At 39.9% G+C, this 23,698-nt stretch overlaps 1 protein-coding gene across 1 annotated transcript in view; it reads left to right on the top strand.

Moving 5' to 3' along the window:
• The window catches only part of lpar1 (lysophosphatidic acid receptor 1), a 29,791-nt gene extending 15,546 nt beyond the window's left edge, over nt 1-14,245 (top strand). The window contains exons 2-3 of the mRNA XM_070924720.1: nt 681-1,436; nt 13,917-14,245. Coding sequence (XP_070780821.1) covers nt 698-1,436; nt 13,917-14,245 — 1,068 coding nt within the window. The 5' untranslated portion in view covers nt 681-697. The remainder of the gene's footprint in view (nt 1-680; nt 1,437-13,916) is intronic.
• Nucleotides 14,246-23,698: the final 9,453 nt, after the last annotated feature.

Raw genomic sequence — 23,698 nt, 5'->3', positions numbered from 1 at the left:
GTTATTGAACTTTAAGGGGCGTCCTTGCTATCCAGATGCACAAATGTTGTTGCTTAATAAATATTAATCTTGGAATAATAAAATACATAGGGCCAGACACTCTAACACACAAACATGCCTATACTCACACACACACACACACACACTGATATCTATAAAATTCCTAAGAAATCCTTCACACATCACAGACAGCTGGACCCTTTTTGGGTACATTTTGAGCCAATCTCTCTTGGTTTTAGGTTTCATTTAAATTGTAATGCAATCAGATTGAAATCGTGTGCCAAACTCTTTGACTGAACTACCTGGCCATTCATTGCGGTGCTTTTTCCATTGCTCATTTTAATCAAGCTTTTGTGATCTTCAAACATCACACGTTTGGCTTACAAAGCACAGTTCAATTGCCAATTCGAAGCAAACAACCAGATATGATTTACTGACGAAATCTAGTTTTTCAGTGGTATTTTCAACCTGTGTAAATTGTTTTGAGATGAGGAGGAGTGTTACAGATCAGTGTTTGTAAAATATAAGCCTAGCTTTTTAGATAAAAAAGCACCTCTGCATATACTGACAGATCACAGGGAGAACACTGCTCTGATGAGAACCTCACCTTGACCAAGCAAAATATTAACAACCTTGGCAGAAACTTTCTTTTAAACGTTTAATATATTTTCTTCTCTCAGAAAGCACCACTGCCACCATGGATGAGGAACAGTGCTACTACAACGAGACCATCGCCTTCTTCTACAACCGCAGTGGCAAGTACCTTGCTACTGACTGGAACACCGTCAGCCGGCTGGTGATGGGCCTGGGCATCACCGTGTGCATCTTCATCATGCTCGCCAACCTTCTGGTGATGATCGCCATCTACGTCAACAGGAGATTCCACTTCCCCATCTACTACCTGATGGCCAACCTGGCAGCTGCTGACTTCTTCGCTGGACTAGCCTACTTCTACTTGATGTTCAACACGGGACCAAACACCAGGCGTCTGACTGTTTCGACATGGCTGCTGCGCCAGGGCTTGATTGACACCAGCCTGACGGCGTCCGTGGCCAACCTGCTCGCCATCGCCATCGAGCGCCACATCACTGTGTTCCGCATGCAGCTACACACACGCATGAGTAACCGGCGTGTGGTGGTGGTGATTGTCATAATCTGGACCATGTCCATAGTCATGGGGGCCATCCCCAGCGTGGGCTGGAACTGTATCTGTAGTATTAAGTCTTGCTCCAACATGGCGCCGCTTTACAGCAACTCCTACCTGGTCTTCTGGGCAGTGTTTAACCTAGTGACTTTTGTTGTCATGGTGACACTATATGCCCACATCTTTGTCTATGTCCGCCAGAGGACCATGAGGATGTCACGGCACAGCTCTGGACCACGACGCAACCGAGATACCATGATGTCTCTGCTGAAAACCGTGGTGATTGTGTTGGGTAAGGAAGATCTATTTCTCTATTTATCTATCTAGCTTGCTATCTCTATCTCTATCTAGGTATCTGTCCTCTATGTTTATAGTGTATCTATCTCTATTCAGCAAGCTACTTCCAATGTTAGGATGTATAGTTAGAATTATATCTCTGTAGCAGTGAGTTTGACATTTGAAGTCATCAGCAGCAGCAGAACAATGAATCTGTTGATGGGTTTATGTGTGACGCTGTATAATTCAGCACAGTGTCTGCCTAGCACGACTGTAAGCCAACCCTGTCCCATCATTGCATTTCGCGTTTTGATTTTGCTGATGCCATAGAGATGCGTATGAGTAGCTATAAGGTCTAGAAGATACAGTTGTCGCCAGCGGAAGTGGAATAAATATAAAGATTGCTGCCTCAGCACTTTGATAGATGTGGTTTGTTGACTTTACACAGTGCACTCTATTTTTCACTGTAAGCAAAATCACTTTCCGTATTTCCTGAAGAAAATGAAAGTAGAGGTTTAACAGGCCCACTTCTGCAAATTTTCAGTTTTGACAGAGACCTAATTTGGTGGGAAAATACTCAAAGTCATTCAGGAAAGGTTTAGAATGAGGGGAGAAAGGAGCCTGCAGATCATCTTAATGATATTCCCTATACACGCCTTTAAATGTCTTGGCTTTAAACTCGACTACAGTGTGGTGAAAATGTCTAAGTTATATTTGGAGTATCATCTCCATGGATGTAAAATCAACATCGTAGATGTGATATGATCTGACCATGACTGCATTAATTAGCTGTGTGATATCACACTGAGAGATTGAACAGATCCTGTTCTGTGTTAATGTTATTATCAGATTTCTGCTGAATGCAAACTTCTGGGAGAAGTGATGCACACCAGTCTCCTTGCTCCTCGCTTTATTTACAGCTATTATGAGCCCCAGAATGTCCCTGTCTATGTCAGGAATTGTGAAGTTATTCACAGTCTGTTTGGGCAGTATAAGGGCACAAGACATGTTATAGGCCATACTTTTTTCTTGTGGCACTATATAATGGATTTAATTTCTCACGTCACATAAAGTGCACCTCAGGCATCAGCACAGCTCCCTGAGATAGAAGTGATGTCCAAACCTCTGAAAACAAGAGCCAATGTGCAGTAATCCAGAGTAATCCTTCAATGTGGTATTGTACTATCGGATGGTCCGATTGATTTTGTGGTTGTTAACACATTAATGCAGTGACAAGGCTCTCTTTTGACGAAGCAGCGTCTGTTTTATTTTCAAGCTGAGCTGTGTGTGCAGTCTGACAGTTTAATGTCGAAGCATTCAAGTGTTTCCCACTTTGCAAGTCTCCAGGCCTTTTCAGTGTTGTGCAGTAACTAGAGGAATTAGTAGCAGACTATCTCAGTCGTGTGTAAAGTAAGTTGGAGTGTGAATCGTGGGAAAAGGACTTCTTCGTCTTCTTCTTGCTGCCTGGAAGCAGGATGTGTTTGGTCCTAGACAAAACATACCAAAGGATTCCATGTGATTTGTCTCCTATGAGCTGTGTTATCTCATCCTGTTGCCTCTGTTGTCTTTACTCCACACTTCATTCAAAGCAGTGGACAGCAGAATGTGCTCTGCAGCCTACACTATGTATAAAACTGGAGAACATACTTTTTCTGTTGCTTAGAGATGCTTAGTTTGTTTTGACTTATTTTGACCTGCCTCGTTGTTCAGCAGTTTTGCAGAAAAGAGGCAAGTGGTTCTGAGTCTCGTCTGCAAACATTTCCATGCCTCATAATGGCTGTAGGCTGCAGAGAGATAGGCTAACCATGAAGCATGTGAGTGGATTACATTTGCACCTAATAAAGGTTGTTCTGGGAAGGAGCTTATAGAAAAGACTACGGCCAGATTTGGTTAAAATCTCTTATTCTTGTTTTCTGTTTAGTCTTTTTTATCATCACCATCTTCTTGATTGAAAGGTTGATTGAAAGTTTGAGTCTCCTTGAGCTGTTCCTGCCTTTTTGTAGTCACTGTTGCATAAACCACTACAGGGAAAACAGCAGAGGATTCCTTAGAAATTAAAGACATTTTTTTTAAATTCCAGGTTCTGCCGGTAAAGGCCTGGTTTGGCCAATGACGCAACAGGCTAAGCATATAATTCACAAAAACTTTACTTTCACTACAAATGGAGCTTGAAACTGAAGGCTTTTCTGTAAACACAAACAACTCAGCAACATGCTCAAAGTGAAATCACCTACACTGAGAGACTAAATGACCACTGCTCTTTGGCTTCATTCCCGAAAGGGTTTAGCAGTCTACTGTGATTAAAGAAAAGTTCAGCAATTGGTTAATTGATAACTGAGGGATATCTGTTTTGTATTTTCACTACAATGTGTGTGAATCACATTTGCTTCTTTTTATTGATGCCCAACCCTTACTGGGAAAGTAAGTCTTTTGAGCAAGGGTGTGATGTGTTTTGGTTCAGTCTGGAATCCACTGCTGTTTCTGAGTGAGGTCATTTTTAAGCACCAAGGAGACCTGATTTTTTTTCTTGTATTGATAGAAGAGAAGTAGTTGCTTGTATTAATACGGATATACAGTACAATCATTTATTCACTTCTCCTGGACACGTGTCTCCTGTTTCAGTCCCTGTTGGCCTGATTTCGTCTTGCACTGGCCAAAGTTTAACAAAAAAGGTCACAAGTCACTCAGTCTCCAGTGAGGTCAAAGTTGCCATTGAGTTCTGATTATGGTCGACTTCTTAGGGGAAGATTACGATGAGTTGATGAGATAGTAAACCCCACAGCGATTCCCTGTCCATCCTTCCCCCATCTGCTGACCAGATGATAATAACTGCTCCCCTGCTGCCTGCTGTCCTCTCCACTTGTCCATCTAAAACCATCTAGGAAGGACAGGATGAGATAAAAAGTTGGTCACATACACTTGCACACAATGCACAAGGCACATACATGTACACGCATAGACTCTCTCACACTCACATAAACCCCCAGAGGCTTAATAAAGAACAGTGGGACTCGGCTCCATTCACACAAACTCTGATGTACTCAGTCAAATGATGGGAAAACAAAACCAAATTCTGACTTGTACTTGATTTGTTTTGACAAAGACAGTAGCGATAAGGACATGCACACACACACACACACACACACACACACACGGAAATAGCATTTGAACACACACAAATACAAACCAAAACACAAAGTCCTTCCCCTTAAAGGTACCCTGTGGAGTTTTTGACCAATGGTAGTGATATGGAGCAAAGGTTTTGAAGACGCACATACATGCATACAAGCACGCAGGTGACATCATGCTCATTCCCGCCAATGATTTCACACTATCCCACTGATCTACAGGTGGCGGTAACAAGGCAGGGAAGAAGAAAAACGTAAACATGGATGTAAACAATGCAGGTTTCAAAATATTGAAAACACTGGCTTTGCAAATGTTTTATGGGGAAGGAAATGCATCGAATGTGTTTGTTAGGCCTCAAGAATACACACTATGCATTTTGCCGAGAAACATTGAATGTAAACAGAAACCTGTTTGTTTACAAGAAAACTCCACAGGGCACCTTTAAGCAAACGTTTATGGAAAAAAAAGGGAAAAAAAAGAAAATGTTGCTTTTATTGGCTTTATATATCACATTGCACATTCCTTGTCATCATTACATATATTGTACACACTTGTATAAGTTTTCCTGACATGTTGGATGAAGACTAATTAATCAAACTTCTAGAGCTAGAACGACACTTTTCAATGGGAAGCATCCAGAACTGTCCCCCTCGCAGTAGATATAGTGGCTGAGCTGCCCCAAACCGGACTACAACTAGTTTGTGAGCAGAAACTCTTTGAAATGTAGTTTTGTTGAATACTGTTCCTTCAAGTAAATGTCGCAGCATGTCTGTCTTGTTGCTGGTTAGACCACAACTACAACTTCAGTTCAGTTTTCACAATAACCAAATCTCGTCAACTGATCCAGTCAGACAGTCTTGCTAGTCCATTCAGCCTCTGACGCTTCTCTGCTGGAAAAAAGAAAGTGTTTGAATGACACCAACAGAGATTCTCTTCATCACTCTTCAATGAGTCATCAGCACTGTCAAATTAACTGTGACCCTGGTTCACTGTGTGCGCGTCTGTGCGTCAGGTGTTGGCTCATGCCGGGGTCTTCTGTGAATGATTTGATTATCTTAAAGCCCGTGGTGTTGTATGTGGTTGCATCGTCAGACAGTGTGGAGCGCCAAGACATACCATCGCCCAAACACATGCACGCAGATGCCGTATCACTGACTTACATTTGTTTCCAAATCACAACGTATAACCAATCGATGTCCAACCCAAGAACTCACTGATTTCTATGTTTAAATTTCAAAGCGAGGACGGAAAGTAATGGTTACACACTCACACACACACACCCCACCACACACACCCACATTTCTTTCTCTCTGCTACTGCAATGCAAGTGTGTCTTCAAGTGTCCAAACTACCACCCTCTAATCCGCTGTCACCTGTTTTCTGAGTGTTTGAATGTGTGTGAAGCTGTTCATGCTATATTACTATTCATAGTGCAGCTTTTCTAATCACTCACTCAACGGCAGCATCTGTGCTTGTGACTTCTGCTTCAGCATAGTCAGTTGTTCATTTCTGGCAAACTCTTAACTCTGCTCGAACATCTACAGTATCATTAACACTTCCCGGGTGAGCACACACAACATGTTTTACTTTACAGGGTTGTTTCGGCTTCTTCAAGTAAGCCTGGGTTTGTAAGCCTGCATTAAAAACTAAAAGATCTCAAGTATAATCGAGTATTATCCGGATCAACTCTGCCTGTTAGGATGGAGAACCAAAAAAAAATCCTGTAAATCATGTGACACCATCAATCAAAAACAGCTCAGGAAAGGAATTTGTTTTTGTGTGCATGTGTCGGCTTGCTTTTGTGGCAGAATTCATTGTTTTTTGTGGGGGGAGTTTTCTATTAATTAAGATGATAAATAGTTGTTGCCGGAATGCAAGTGTGGGTAGAGCCCAATACATCGGCAGATATTATTGGTTATTACTATGTCACATATTGTCACACATTGTCGACTGATGAAGTAACAAGAAGCAGCACAGAAATGCTAAATGATTGTGATGATGATGATGAAATGATGAAGTTGCTCTAAAACATTGATACCATAATACAGGCCTGACTACTTTATGTTATTCTACTTAATGTTTATTATAGCTCAGAATAGGATAAAATTGTTTAGATTTTTTAAATATATTTTAGTCTTATTAATCATATTTGTGTTATAATTGTTGTTATTGATAGTATATAATCTAATTTCCAGGGAAGTTTAAAATGCCCTGCTCCGTACATATCTTGGTTACAATTCTTAAAAAAAAGAAAAGAATGAACCCTTGTCATAAATGTTTATGTTATGTATTTATGTTAAAAAACAAATATCAGCCCTTACTGTATGTCATTATCAGATTTTTTACCTGCTCTAAATGTGCATGTACATAGGTTTATATTGTTTCCAATGCATTCTGGGACAGAATAACAGAGACGATTCTAATTAGAAAACATCTGTGTTTAGACTACAGTAACAGAATCTGGTGGCACCAAACAGCTGGCAGAACATAAAAATGTAACCGTATTAAAAGTTTGGATCCAAAGTGCCGCTTTAAATCAGATGCCATTGTGGAAAATTGGATTTAGAATTTGGTGGTGAGTGTCATGGCTGTGGCTAACAATCTGGATTTGATCTAAACCATAACAGAACATTACCGTACTAGTGTGCATTGTTTTTACTGTAGACGTTTGTCTTTTTATTCCAAAACAAACAGTAAAAAAGAGAAAAGTAAGGTTTTCAAAACAGAAATCTCAGCACCTGGATGTGAGTGAGTCACTGCTGCTGACCAACAACTCTGCAGATACATTACAGCCTGTTTGTGCTCGCAGAGCAGAAAACCTTCATTATGGCCATTTGAAAGACCTCACTATACTTCCAGTCAAAAGCGTGTTTCTGTATCCATTAGATCACTGTGACACCATCACCAGACTCCCATCGCTGTGTACACCACAAGGCTCTTTATCAATAATTGTAAACACTCAGCCACTGAATGTGAACTTTTATCTAATCTCCAGTGTGTGTGTGGAAGTACTGATGTGGGAAAGAGGGGAGAGGAAAAAGAATTCCCTCTGTGGACGAACGGGAAGTCTCCAGGCCATTTCAGAATTATATAAAATGGTAATTCTGTCTGCTGACTTATTTCAGTGGGATCATGGTCACGACCACAGATGATGGTCGGATTAGGAAAATGATAGAAAGAGATGAACAGAGTGAGAGATATGGGAGAAGGGTGGAATTGAGACACAGACATGAGGGTAGAAAGGAAGACGTGACCACAGCGAGACAAAGAAAAGAATTGAAGTAGGATATGAAAAAATTAAAGGATGGGGAAAGAGAGAGGAGGTAGAGGGACAGGAAACCAGGAAGAGAAAAAACAGACAGAGAGAGGTACAGATAGAGAGATTAATGGGAAGAAAGGGAGTGAGACATACAGAAGAATGAGAGCAGTAATTTAATATTGGCTGTTTATTCACTTTTAAGGGCCCGAGAGAATTGCACATTAGTGGAAACCTAAGCCAGCATGAAGACATGTGACCACGGCAATAGTAAGGCATGAAAACCCCAGATAGCCGAATCTGAAGCTCTATAATGAGTTAAGTATGTTGCTACATGTGGAATACATCAGCACAATGGAGAGAAACTCAGAGGTGTGACACACCATTGTAAGGACCAGAGACTTAAAGGGCCGTACGGGAGGTTTCGTTTTTGGGACAGATTTGACTGTTTTCTCTCAGAAGTAAAGGCAGAAGTAGCACGACGTTATCATAGCACTGCAAAACCTAAATGTGAGGAGGGGGGTGGATGGTTGGGCGTACTGAATTCAGACTACACAATATCAGCCATGGGGTGTTGGGAACGAAAAATTAGCATTGGCTGTAACAGTTGCCTGTTTTTCTCGTGTAGCGTGTCGTAGTGAGAGACAACTGATGCAGCATCTGGGATGCCTCACAAACTCCTGATAAAATGACTAGCACCTCCCTCTCGATCTCCTATGATGTAAAAGACAGCTTGCTATGATTGGTCCAGGTCCGACATGTAGTCTGCCCAACAAGTCCTCCAAATTGGACAACAAAATACTGTATGTTGTTTGTCCATGCCCTCTGGAAGGACGACATCATTTTGTTTGTGCCTTCCAAAACTGTTAGAAACCACTGTTGAAAAATAAAGACGTTTTATGATGTGACGCTATGGTTATGGTTTGGTTGAGTTTAGGGAAATATTGTGTTTGGGTGAAAATAAGACTACTTCGTTAAGGTTAGGGGTGCTTCGTCGTGATGGTTACATATTTTGCAAACCATAAATTCAGTGCAAAAAACTGACAGTGTATTTGGGTGTAGGCGCATGTATATGGGGTGTTTTATTGTCTTTTGGGACTCTGCAGTCCTTCACAGAAGCAACAGCAACATCTCTCTCCAGAAACAGTGCCATTGTTGTTGAACTACTTTCTACTGAAGAAATAGTCAACAGTGTGGTTTGTGGAAACCACCCCACCCATACCCAACCTCATTGGACAAGGGTTCCCCCTCCTCACACATCTCAATAAACCCCTGATTATAATGGAAAAGATAATGTACTGTACATCATTTCTATCATTCTCAAATATCAGAAGCCAAAATGTCTTTTAAATCACCAAAACAAGACAATCTTCAAGCAAGTGCATCACCACTAATGTAACTTTGAGTTGGATGGATGACTAATATTCATTACATCTCTTGAGCATGTTTCAAATCTGTGCAAGTTGTTTTCCAAAGCAAAGCCAAATGACTGGAAACTGATGGCAACATAAAATGCAGGCAATCAAAAAAACATGTCATTTCTAGTTAAAGGCCTAAACATGCAAAACCACCAGCATGATCCCTTAAGCCATTTAACCTCATATTTATGTAATCCTGTAGCACACTACATGTGACCGAGGGCAATAGAGCAAGAATGCTGCAGACGACGTGTCAGAAACACTGAGAAACAACGTCGCAAACATTTAACGATGACAAATGCATTTCCCCCCTGGAAGAAACACGACACGTTAGCCATTAGAGCAAAGCATCTCTGAACAAACATCAAGTTAGATCAGGAAAGAGATCCGCATTTCCTAATTTGAAGGAGTGCAGAGACAGACAAACACCGCAAAATCATTGCTCGCAATCCCCTAAAGATGTCATACGAAACGAAGAGCTTTTATGCTGAAAGTGAGACTCTCTGTTTCTGGTTAATAATGATTATAATGTTTGACTGTAAGGCTATGCATGCTGGGATGGAGTGGACAGTTTTTCTGAGTACTTTCTAAACGCCGACCAAATGTTTTCACATCATGTTTGAGCGTTCCTCCATCTGTCTTTGTGCCATGTATAATTATGCAAGTGAGTGTTTGCGTGTGTTTGTGTCTGCACATGAGAGTGTTTATCCGTGTCTACCCTCAGCTTTGCATCTGTGTGTGTCTTTGTGGGAGTGTGGAGTTCATTGCCGTTGTCTGGTCCCTATTATTTCCCTATTTTTGTTCCCATAGCCCTCTGTTCTCCCTCTTATGGAAGCCCACTTCCGCCAAGAAGAGAAAAAAAAAGGATGAAAGGAAACATAATGAAAAAAATATTCATGGGAAGTTTGGAAAATGAGATACTAAGTCAACGTTTTGACTAAGTCAAACTTCAGAGGTAAAAAGCCAAAATGATAAAGATAATTTTTATATCATGAGATAGAATGTCCAAATAATGATGTTTGTAAAGTGCATTTACTAGGTCATGATTATGAGATACTGTCATATTTAATTGATAGTTAAGATTTCAAAAGAAAAAATTGACTTTTCAAAATGATAGGATACCAAGTCATAATTTTTTTTCTATCTGATATTTAAGACTTACCTGAGCTTCCATACACATTGGATCCAAACTTTATGGGACTGAACGAACAATGTTTTGACCCTACAAGAAACTTCCTGCCTTTTATTGCTCAATACCCTGTCTCAGTGAGGATTTTGATATCAAGCAGTTCTCTATTCTCGACAGTCATTCTCCTACAGGCCCTAAAAGATTTGTTATTCACTGGATTCTGGGCGTTATCCACTATTGTGGGGAAACATGGCTTTCAACAAGGTCAAATCCCCGTGTGGCTAAAGATGATCCTTCAAATGTCACAGTTTGTCACACAGTGGGACATTGTTGCTATGAGAAGGACATAACACCCATATACGCCTCTTGCTTCTGTAAGATAATTCCTAACTCTATCAAGACCTGGAAATTGTCAGAGTAGTTTTACATGCATTTCCAGATTTTCCCAGCCTCGGTTGGAGTCGTGTTTATTTATTTTCTCTCCACTGACTTTCCATTTCTCCGGTCTCTTTTCCCTCCATGTGGCATTTTCAAGTAGTGACATGGCAAAAGGATTCACTTAGCTCCGCCAAATATGTATTTGTTTTATCCATAAACAAAAACTCTGCTTTACCCTTTGTGATATAACGCTGCTCCATGTGGCCACGGTAAACTGGACGCATTTTTTGGGTAATGTAAAGAGGCAATTTTGAGATGAAGGGTGTAGCGCAAGCAACCATATACCCCTGGCTTCAGGGAGGAAATGAAAGAATCTAAGGGTGAAACTTCTCAGGTCATAGCTTCACACAAAGACTGTTTTCTTCCTCTTTCTGAGGGGAAAATCAGGACAAACATCCTCTGAATATACACACACCCCATTTAAAACAGAACAGGATCAATGTTAAAGAAGCAGCAGGTTTTATGAAAGAGAAAATTGAACTAGAGGAATGTAGTATTTATGTATTTGTGCTTTTAGTTGTTGCTTAGTTATGGTTTTTACCTTACTCAGACAAGGATATAGGCTGTGGTTGGGGTCGATTTCATGACTATATTATGTTTCCATCTGCACTAACACAAAATAAGTGTTGCTAAAAGCAGGAAACATGTTCATGAAATACAATCATCAATCAAGTTCTGAATTCTTCTGGGCTGTTTTTTTGTGCTGAGTCTAGTCCCGTTCAGAGTAAGGTGTTCCACTCAGAGACAAATAGTTGAGATAGTTTCTCTGCCGGGCTGCGAACCGTTTGAGAAATGTATCTAACTCTGGAGAGTCTGCCTGCATAGCTGGGAAGTGAGGTCAAGCCTTTGCTGCAGCTGCCGTCTGCAAAACACTAACAGATAACAGGCCTGCCTGTCAATACTCTCTCTCTCTCTCTGTCTCTGCTTGCCTAATTTCTCATCAAGACTTTTTGTTTTACTGTCTCAAGAGTGTAATGTCCTACAGTTGTCTTATAGTTCACAATATGAATTCACAATACTTGCACTTGACATTCATGAGTAATGAGTCAGAGACCCCCTCCCTCCACTGTGCTAAAACACACTTCAAATCAAATCAGAGAAATGATGATGCATTGTACTCACACAAATGAGGTTTGAAGGTGATGATGGAATACTGGAGATATGGTTGGAGGTCAGTCAGTTATGTTTCTGTAGATGTTTGGAGGATGTTGATTGTTAATGGCAGGCTGTTTTGCTTTCTTTTGAAATCATTTAAACTCACTTTTGATTTATTTCTTTGACACGGGGCTTTTATTTTGAAAGTTTGACATTTTTCTTGGTCATCCGGTTTATGGAGCCCTAAAAGTGACAAATTGTCATTAAAATGTTGACTGAGATAATATATATATATATATATATATATATATATATATCACATATGTGATTAGTCAAGTAATATAGTTTCTTTAGTCAAAAGTGCAATAAAATATTTAAATTTCCCACTTTCCCCATGAAACATTTTCCATTTTGTTGTTTCATAATGTATCTTCTATGAAATAATAAACTAGAAAAACAGGAAGTGTTGTGATAAATAAGACTGTGTGGTGAAAGTAAATGATTTTTGATTTACATAGATGAAAGATAATGGAATGATGTAATGTATTTACAGTCAATTTAAATTATTTATGTCACTATGTTTATTCATCACTTAGAAGAAAGCCTTTTAGTGGTATTTTTTTTGCTTTTATGGCTCCATAACTGGCAACCTAATGCACCCATAATAACACTAAACTATTTGAAAACAAACAAAAACAAAAGTACTTTGTACGCAAAATGTGTCATTAAAAAGTTCTAGATGTGGTTACAGAGAGACATGGGTGTTTTTGTTTTGTAGACTGATGGTGGTGTGGTTATTAAGTGATGGTGATGTGGTTGTAGAGTGATTGTTGTGTGTTTTATGAAAAACATCCAGCTCTGGCTCCCAGACGGTGTGGCTTCACCTATATGTTAGATCACCTGATCAGTTGTTGTGTTGTAGGAGACATTTCCATGGCCAAAATCTTACAGCCATTTTGTTTTATTATTTTGTTGGGGATGTCTGCCTGATTCAAACCCAGGATGATAGAGGAGGTAGCAGGATGCCTCCAATGAGTGCCATGATATGGTATAAAGTCTAAGGTGACATGTAACCATTTTGATTCGGTCATCAGTACTTGAGTTAAAGTCTAAAGTGAATCATTGTTTTGCCCGTGTGAGTCAGCAAAATTCAAGTACGAGTCCAAAGCAAGTCATCAGTTTCCAAATGTTAATCACGAGTCATTAAAATTTAACCTCCAGGAAGTCCAGGACTGAAAATACGGATTAAAAAAACATATACTGATTAGGTGAACTACAATATGTTAACTAGGCGAAATTCAAGAAAGTCATCATCACATTTTTGTGGTATTTAACTGCACATTCAGCCCAAGCGTTTCATCACATCATGAGAAGGCAGAGACAGAAACCAGGAATTAGAATAGGTAAGAACATGAGCTTCATCAATGATGAGTAATAGTAACTCATGTGCAAAGCCAAGCCAAAAAACATCACAAAGACAAAAAATAATGCTAAATTCATTCTGTCTCTGTATGTACATCAAAACTCTTATTATCTTCAAATAGGGATGTATCACAACTTTTCTTTTCCAGGATGACCAGGGCAATTTAAAAATGAAGAAATATACAATGTGAATAATTGCCTTTACGATTTATGATGAATCGTACACATGTAGAACTTATTTTCAACTTTAAAAAAGCCAGCATAACTAATAAATAACATAGGCGGAAATTGGTAAAGTGCAACATTTACTCAACCAAGCTTTAACTCCAGTCAAACCACATCACTAACTTATATGACTTTGTGGGGGTCAAGGATCAACAACTAGAATTTGTGAAATCATCATAACCAATAAATAACATCGGCAATGATTTAGTGAACTCTTTACAGCCTCTGGGATACCACAAAACTCTTTTGTTCACATGTTGCAATTTTATCAGAAACAAAAGCATTCTATAGAGCTGCGCCTGTTTTTATATTCCTGAAAGTCATCTTTTCATTTTACCAGCACCAATATCAACTTTTGTTTCCCTCTGCTTTGTGTCTCCTCAGGTGCGTTCATCGTCTGCTGGACCCCTGGCCTGGTCATCCTCCTCCTTGATGTCTTCTGTGCCAGCTGCAACGTCCTCACCTATGAGAAGTTCTTCCTGCTTCTCGCCGAGTTCAACTCGGCCATGAACCCCATCATCTACTCCTACCGTGACAAGGAGATGAGCGCCACGTTCAGGCAGATCCTGTGCTGTCAGCGGCAGGAGAACGTGAACGGGACGGCGGCAGAGGGGTCTGACCGGTCGGCGTCATCCATCAACCACACGGTGCTGAGCGGCGGCATGCACCACCACCACCACCACCACCACCACAACGAACACTCGGTAGTATAAAGGAGGGCTGGAGATCACGGAGATTAATCCCACTGCTTGAAGGGGGTAATCTCTTGTGGAGATACTGACTGAGAGAAAGTAAATGGCAGCATGGGAAGGTCAAGAGGGACTGCGAACATGACATGAACTAAAGACAGCAACGTGTTGAAGATTAGGTGGACGGAGTAGAGTTGATGAGATTACAATGAAGAAGAGAATGGCAACTATGAAGAAAGATGACAAGACTGTATCGCTGTGTGGAGAAGGAACAGGGGAGAAGTCTGATCTTCGAGGACTCTGAAAGGCTGTTAGTATTTTTGTTTAGTTGTTTATTATGTTCTATTTGTTTTGAATGTGTTGTTATGGACAACGCTGATATGAACTATTTAAAAGTAATCTGTGAAATGAAGGTAATGCCAGTATAACCCATCCTCTTTTCTCCAGTCTTCTCTAACTCTGTTGTCGTGGGTTTCAGACTTTGTCCCCTTGATCCCCGTTCTTAAGAAAGGTATCATAACATCATACAGACGACATGACTCTACCATTAGAGACTCCTTCTGTGTTTTGGGTCTTAGGACACTATTCTTCCTTTTTTTTTGGTTTATGTTCGGGAGGAAAGACTCAAACCAACACACACTGTTTTTTGCTTATGATGTGTAAGTGAATGTTAATACGAGTTATCTTTAGCAGCGTAAACCTTAAAATGACCTTGCAGACACTCAAGACTAATTGTCTTGATAGTGTTTGGATCTGTTATCTGGATTTTTAACTAATCTAAAATATAGGCTTCAAAGATTTATGGGACATCCTGCTACTGCTTATAAAATAGATCAGTATATTAATACTGACATGTTTGACATGTTTAGCGATGTTTACCAAAAAATACTGCAATACTGTTCTACTTGTTTAAGTAACCAGAGCCACTGCTCCCTTCTGCAGTACATTCATCATTCATCTTTTAATGACCTTACAACCTAAATACATTGGGGACTCGCTATTCTACTGATCCTCTTCTCCTACTAAAAAGCTTCTTGTGAATCCATCCCAACACTTTCTTTCTTCCATCCAACTTACATACATGAAGGGTCCAGGATCTGCAGAAATCCTGGGTTGTTTATTCTCTCTAAGGAATTAGAGACAAGTTGTTCCAGGGATCTTACCAAAAAGGGGAGGAGGATGTTTGCAGTTTCAGAGCAGGCTCTGTGCCACAGTGTTATGTGGAGACAAGGTGAAGGTCAAATCTGGTGAGTGTGAACAGACTTCGGATCATGACATGAAATGCGCTAAGCTGTCTGCCTTTCGTGTTTTTATCAAGTGTCTCTATGTCCATGAAGCTGACTGAGGAAAAGAGGTGGAAGTGTGAGCGCATACGTTTCTGTTAAATTTCTGGCGACACAAGGAGGATCTCTGAAACTAAAAATGACTGTATATGCAAATATTGACCCGCTCTATTCACCTCCAGCTGTCCAGAACTGAAGACACTGATGTGGAGGCATTCATCTATGTCACCAGATGAATTTAAGCCCAATGGGCAGAGCCAAAGAAAATGCTAGAATGGCTAGTTTGAACTGGGACCATTTTGTAATAAAGCAAACTACTAACCAGTCTGAGAGTCGTGAGCCACAGTACAGCATAGTACAGCACAGCCGTGCTTTTAGCTAAACGCTAACAGTAAAGCAGGTGATATTTACATTGTTCACCGTCTGGGTTTAGCTTGTCGGTATGCTAACATTTGCTAATTAAACAGCCCATGAGTTCCCTTTCAGCTTAACCTCTAATAAATGTTGCTAAAAATCCAAACATCTTAAACTCCAATGTGCATCTTTTATGGCAGTATTTGGGAAAACGTTTTTGCTGTAACACTGTTATTGGTGATATGAAGTAATGCAGAAGCCCATCCAAAATGTTATTTATGTCACCATTGTGAGCAAACCTATATTTGCGAATGACATAAACAAATAATTCAAATGTTTTGCATTCACATACTGCCCCCCCCTCCCTCGTCGTCCCTCCCATCCTTCTTAATACCAACCACCCACCTTCTATGGACTGCTTAACCATAGTTAATTGAGAAAGTTAAAATGTATAGTGTTCCTCTATTCATGACCCATAGAGTTTATTCCTTATTTGGACTGCTGCGTGTGACCACACCTCCAAAGTGGAAGATTTTGCCTCTTTAATTCGGGCAGTAGACAGCTCACAATGCCATGAAAATATGTCAGCCATTTCCTGGTGCTAAGATTGTGAGGGGGCAGCCATCTTTGGACTAAAAGTTTTTGGGGGCTGTTAAAACTCCCAGCAACAACTTCTTCAACTTCTTTCATTCAATTTCTTTCATTCATCTAACTGAGAATCATCATTGAGAAGCAGCAAAGTTGCATTGTGCAGAATGGCCTTACTTTTAGACAAAACTTTGGATACCCGATCCCAAAAAGTCTTGAACAGAGGGACACTCACATCATGTGTATAGCTTCCAAATTAATTAGATGGCACATATTACAGTTTGGACTTGGGGTTCTGATGATGTTGACGTATGACGTATTACTGTTTACTCTTATGAAACCGCTCAAAAGTCTAGCAGCCTTTAGGGTGTTTTTCATAATGGAGGGACTTTGTGAGAGGTGAGGCAGAATTGAGCCAATGCAGTGTTGAATGGTGTTATATTATTTCCACGAGTGCACTCCCCGACTTCTGCTATTAACTTGAGAGTCTAAGCCAACTGAAAGGTTGCCTGGTGATGTGATGACGTGCGTTGTTAAAAACTGCCAGCTGAACGTTTTGTCCTGACTCAGATCAAAACACTTTTTGGCCAAAATACATAGACAAAGGTCCTCACAGCTGACAGAAAAGTGAGAATCGCGGCCAAAAATACAGTCAGATGTTTTCCAGGAAGCAAAATGTTTGTCAGGGATTTAAGCTGCAGTGCTAAAATGAAGTCAGCTGGTATTTTTGCCTGTCAAAGTTTCCCCAAAATGTTGCCGTGTTTATGAGGCAACATAAGTTGCCTTGAGAGTGGGGAGTGGACATCTTATTGTCTTTGCCCATCTAGATTTTCCTACTTGCTTCTGGCCTTTTATTCTCCTGGTTGTGCCTTTACCATGTACAAAAAATGAGAAAACTAAAAATTCTAAGGCAACAATATTTTTTTCAATTTAACTTAGTTTTGCCTTTGAGCTTGTCCAAGTTTCACTTCTGTCAACTTCACAAAGCCTCGCAAGAATAGTGGCAGCATTAGTGTTTCATTGACCAAACTTTGTCAATCTATGTCTCTGGACCCTTCGTGTTTGACATTGGCTGTAACCATTTTTTCCAACAAAGTATTGATTCAGGTTATATAGCAAACCAACTAAGATTTCTGTCTTTGTTTACCAGTGTGTCACTCTTTGTACACCATTGTAAGTATATGTGTACAGTATGTGTGTATATAAAATATATTATTCAAAGTTAATCACCAAAGGGAAAGTGTTTTTGTGTTTGTAAATTTAACTGTTATACTCTGTCCAAATGTACTGTAGGATTTTGTTTATGGTTTTTATGTCATGAGCTCTTTTGTATTGTGACCCTAATTAATTAATTAATTTCCTGTAGACATTATTACAGTTATTAACTTGTATGTGACCCAGAACTTGATATCTATGTGTGCAGTGCCTTCCAGTCCTCTTTCTTAAAGACTAACTTAACACCAGGCTGAAAGGTTTTACCGCCCTCTCTGGTTGAAAGTTTCAAGCCTGTTTCACCTCTGACCACACCCAGCTGTGATGTCACAATGTCCTGAAGTGCACTTGTACATCACTGCAGCAAGGTGAAAAGTTAAACCACTGGAGGAGGGCAACAACAACATTTTCGGGTGGTGTTAACCTACTCTTTAAGTTTGTGTGTTGCTAACACCGTCGTTTTGCAATTGCCTTAAAGTAGAACAAGGATTAAGTGTTAGAGTGATATTTCACTTTTGTAGAAAGCTTTCACCAGAGAGCATGACTCTTCTGAATAATAAAGATACACAACACATCAAAAGTCATAAATGCAGATTACATAATATGATTTGATTTGATATGATAATAATACAAGCTCATATAATATGATGTGGGGATGCTAATTGAGATTTAAATTCCATTTTGTCTTTTCGTTGAACAAGGAGACAAAAAAAAAAATCATTCTTAAGGGCAACATGTGCTGGTGGTTACACATGTTAACCCACTGTCATGCATGTCAGGATACGCCACGGTCCTTTTCCCCAGAGTTTTTGGCGTGAAGTTCCCCAAAAAAGCAACAGTTTTATCACATTAGCTGCCCAGATTAGCACATCCTGGCTATTGTGCCCTGATTACTTCTTATTTTGTCTGAATGTTTGCTATGGGCATCAACTGACATTACATGACGCAGCCGGTGTGTGTTGCACTTAAGAGATGTTATCATTTTAATACCAAAAGCTGTTCATCCCAAAGTGTACACATAGAAAGATAATATGTGCATTAGTAGGAGCAATGATTTATCTTCCAAACTGTAGGTGTGAAACATTGTGTTCTTCCAAAGTGAAACATTGCTTTAAAATGTGTTTGGCTCAAGCCTCAGATTTAACAAACCATATACCAGTAGTAGTTTTTAGAAAGTAATTGTGACAGACATAAATGTGATTTCCATACTATCTATACTGTACGGGCCAATATCAATGAATGTCCACCCAGAGTCATAGTGTTGATATCCCAGCAACAATAAAAACATGAGAAAAGTCGGAATTATTTTGTTGGAGTGTTTTTTTATGTGAAATTTGGCTTTTCTGAAATAAAGCAAAAATAGAGTTTCAAAGATAGGACTTAAGATAATGACTTATTTTATTGACAGTAGTAGAATGTTATGTAACGTTCTTGCTTTATCTAACATGATCAGCCTTGCTATTGTTGCTCCTGACTGTTATCCACCAGTGTTTTCTGTGTTTTCATTCTGTGACATCCAAAAAGTCAGTAACCGGCAAACGGGGGAACACACAGACAGACACCAACTGATAATGTATGCTTCATGACATGCAGGGTTTTTTTCAGCTAGACTCAATAATCTATAGTCCTTGAGGCTGCTCACACATTTTAGACAGCGTTGACTGTTTGCAGAAGTCTGTGTTTAACTATGTGTTTATATATTGTAAGAGGGACATATTTTTCCACAGTGTGGTTTAGAGGGGAGGAAATGCTCAATACATGAGTTCCCAACACTTACATGTTCTCTGTTGAGGTGGTGTGTCTGGGCCTGGCTCGCTTCATGCAGTTGCCAGAGAACGTTAATTTACCTTGAACTTTTGTCAAACAGGAATGTCAGGGGCCTGTCACGTTGTAACCAAAAACAATAGTGTTAAGTGACGCATCATTACATCGAAATCATTCAACATTCTGGCTTGCAAAAAGGGATGGCTTTTCTCATCTTGGTTAGAGTTTTTGGAATTACAATGAGCACTGACTTAGGGTTAGCATGGGAAAAAAGTATATTCGGAATATATTCTGAGTTATGATCAAGTGAGAAACTCAGTGCTGATTTTCTTCATGTAGTCCAATCAGCTTAAAGCTGCTCTACTGGACATTTTTTTTATATAAACAACGGATCAAAAGATTATTGGTAATGTGACAGGTGTCACTCATTCGACATTCAAAATTAATTTTAACATTGCTCCATGTCGGCTGAATGTGTAAATGGGCAACTGTTTGTCATAACAACTTTATATGGTAATAGTCTGTTAGTCTTTTTTTTTTATAAATTGTGTAAGCATGTGCATCAAATATGTGGGGTCAGAAACAATTTCTCTGCAAAATCTATTTTGTCACGGTCACTGGTTGCCATTCATCATTTTTGATTGGTTGCCGATCTCAAGAGGGCGGGTCTTACCTGATATGAGCTTGCCAGAGGGCAGTCTCTAGACAAGCGAGAGTACAGGAAGAAGAGAGGAGAAAGTGGTGGACAATGGACAATGAAGTGTTTTAGTTCAGATTCTGTCTGACCTGAAACCAGTCGTTCTCAGCGCACGATTGTTGACCTAAGAAGAGGACCAGAGCGATACGACTCCATTGTGAAAACTGAAATTTGAAAGTAATCACTTTGCACTGCAGAACGTGGACTGTGACATAAATCAGATGTTGAATGAAGTACTGCACTATACAAGCGTGGTATGTGTGTATGTTAAACAGTACTGTAAGAGTGGTCAGTGTATCGTGTGTGACATGAAGTAAGCGGCAGTCCAAGCAACAGTGGCCAAATGTTTTTATAGGAAAGAATGTTCTGTGTGTGTGTGTGTGTGTGTGTGTGTGTTTGAATAGCACTCTTTGCTATGTTTATTGTTCCACGGCTTTGGAGTGCTAGCCTCCAGTTGACTGATATATGTCTCCCTATTTCCTGTTGCTCCCATGAATGGACCAATCCGAGCCAGCGCAGCCACACAGGAAGTTCCTGTGTGCTGCCACTGAGTGAGGGGGATGTCACATCTTCGTCACAATGTCAATACAGACACTTTCCGTGATTCCCAGCATGGTTTGCTGACTGACAAATATGTCCCCTCGGTCAAACGTCCTACTGCATGTGTGGCAGATAAGTCGAAGTTAATGATTTGAATGGACAGAATCAGCACTCCTGTTGCCAGCAAAAATTTATGAGACATGGAAAAGTCAACACGACATAAAAAGCTGAGCTGCTGACATGCCAAGACATCCAGGAATCGCAGCACTTCTGTTGAAACATTCAGAAAATGTCAACACATGAAACACATCCAGCTTCCTCTGAAACATTATCAAATTTCTGTGCTGCAAATATGTACTAAATCAAAGGAGATTATCATGACAAAACAGGAAGTGATTTTTCACTCCAACCATTAAAAGCTTCTATTGCAAGTTGGCAAGAAGGTTGGAGAGTCCATTCAGATAAACCTTTTGTTTGGAGAAGGCCATCGGCTAGTTCTCCGTGAACGAGTGTTACTTCCCCGTATCTGCAGCTGGCCTTGCGATACATCTTAACTAAAATGTTAAAATTGCACAAGACTGAAGTGATTGGAAGGGAGAGAGAAGATAAGAGTGGACGGAGCAGTTTTGCTTCTATTTTAATCAATCCAGCGTGTCACACAGGTTGTGTATTTCTCACATGCTTTATTTTTTGTTTCCTTGTAGTGATTTTGTGTAGGGTTAAGCTTTAGTGAGCTTTGCCACGTGAATACTTGCTGTTGACCGTTCTTAACATTGCTGACCTTTTGAGGGAACGGAGAAACCCGGAAGAAAATGGAAGAAGCTTCCACCACCACTTATATGGTGCGACTGAGTTTCGCTGTCCCAGATCCCCTGCATGCGTTGCTGTATACAGTCATCATCATACTATCATTCTATCACTGGGGGCGAACATTTTCAAATGTTTACACATAGGAGCTTTAAAGGCTGATAGAGTTGCCTGCAATGTCATTTTGGTTACCACCCATCGACGGCATCCCTACAACAACATCGACAAGCAGAAGCAAAATGGAAGCGTACACATATTGCTGCCGTGTACATGTGCACATCAATCACCTTACTAGTTTGGAGAATTCATGCAATGAACATTTTTTATTAACCATTAAAAACTCTTATATGTTTTAACATGTATGTGATTAAGTGAGTGACAGAGAATAGCAAATAATTTGGTGTCGATGAACATGTATTCAGTAGTATTAATGATGCATTCACTTCAAAAAGTATGACACCTGTAACAATCATATTGGTGTTGATATCAGTGAATGTGGCCCTCATATTTCTTGGCATTGGAGCCAAACCAAATTTTGTGGTATAAGTTTGATGCAGTGGTTAATTAGAAAAATAATAACATCCAAAAAATCTGTTCCATCCTTCTCTTGAAATTAGGGAACTGAGATACACAAAATATCCAGCCCACGACATATAAAGGCACACAAAACTACGGTGAGGGAAATCATGGAATATGGAAAAGAAAGAAAAGGAAAGGTAGAAACGAAACAGGTGTAAATACGCTGCAGAGAGTAATCCATAGAAGGTGTGAGGAGAGGGAGAACACAGGAGGAAGTGGTAGTGAGACAGTCGGATCCACAGTTTAGATGAAGGAGAAGAGGGATGACCGGTCCAGGCCAAACTCCATGCTGCCTACTCTAAACAGTTTACATTGGGCATCCCCAAAACACACACACATTCACAAACTTATACAAACCCACACAAATAAATGGAACACATGCAATGACTCAAATAGCGCTGCATGGAAAACCTGTTTCTCTGCTTCAGTTCACCCCTCTGATCCCTCTTGTGGTGAGTAATAACACTGCGGCATCCACATGGTAAAGTACTTGGTGCACTGTTTTCTGTGGGTGGGGTGGGGGTCTTTCCAGTTGAGATGACCAACACTTTCCATGTTGAAATCAATAAATAAATATAGTTAATTTATAATAACCATCTTCAGTATCTTCATGTCTCTGTTCATGCCTCAGTGTCACTGTTTGTTAAAGAAAGATGGCCCTGAAATACTACTGAGGACGTTTTAGGACACGTGTCATTTGCTGTGGGCATGTCTGTGGATGTGGTTTCTGTTTTACTGCTGTTCCACACTTCTACCATAAAGCCACACCGGATACAGCAGCCTAGGTGGGGCCACTGCCTCCCATTTAGTTTCTATGAGGTGCAGCGAATCACTTGCACTGAGCATGACGGGACTGATGTTGGCACAATGCAAGCAAGGCCTGAGGATGATGATGTTCTTATGGTCTGTCCGTCCATCTTTCTCCAGAGAAGTTAAGACATCTCAAATGATTGGTGTGAAACTGAGTATGGGTATTTACACATTACAAAAATGTGTTAGATTAATATGTTTATTTGCAAGCGATACAAGGAAATATCATATTTAAAGGGAAGTGAGGCAAAAGCCACGTCATTATGTTATGTACCAAATAACAAAAACGTAACATCACACCACATTTAAGAAGAAAAAAAACATGTCGTTCATCTGAAAGGCACTTCCAGCTGACAAGATAAATGTTTTCTCTCATTTGACATGAATTAAATAACTTTACAAAACAAACTAGAAATTTAAAACAAAAACTTGTGTAATAATATGGCCCTAACTCAACTGATGAGACCAGAGGGCAAAGTTTGATCTGTAAGAGAGAGTTTCTGTCTTTGTGAGAACCAATTAAATATTTAGATATTTCAGAATGAGGATGTTTTTGAACATCTGGGACATTGAGACCATTCTTCACTCATCAAATAGCCTATTTTAAGGCGCGGGAATGAAATTAGTTAATGAGTTTCTGCAGAATGATAATTATGCAAATGTGTGTGTGTGTGTGTCAGAGTGAGAGACCCATGGGCGACGATGACGCAAGTCGGAAGAATTCATTAATAACATTTTTACCAACGCTGCTGTAATTTACTTGTTATGTCTAACTCTGCGTGTCAAACACTGTCACAAAGTAAACTTAACAAAAATAAAAAGACACAGATCAACAACATGATG

The sequence above is a fragment of the Enoplosus armatus genome, chromosome 18 (assembly GCF_043641665.1).
Source record: "Enoplosus armatus isolate fEnoArm2 chromosome 18, fEnoArm2.hap1, whole genome shotgun sequence".
In the NCBI taxonomy this organism is placed as follows: domain Eukaryota; kingdom Metazoa; phylum Chordata; class Actinopteri; order Centrarchiformes; family Enoplosidae; genus Enoplosus; species Enoplosus armatus.
Note: the sequence above shows the minus strand (reverse complement) of the source record. Positions and strands in the feature narration are given on the sequence as shown.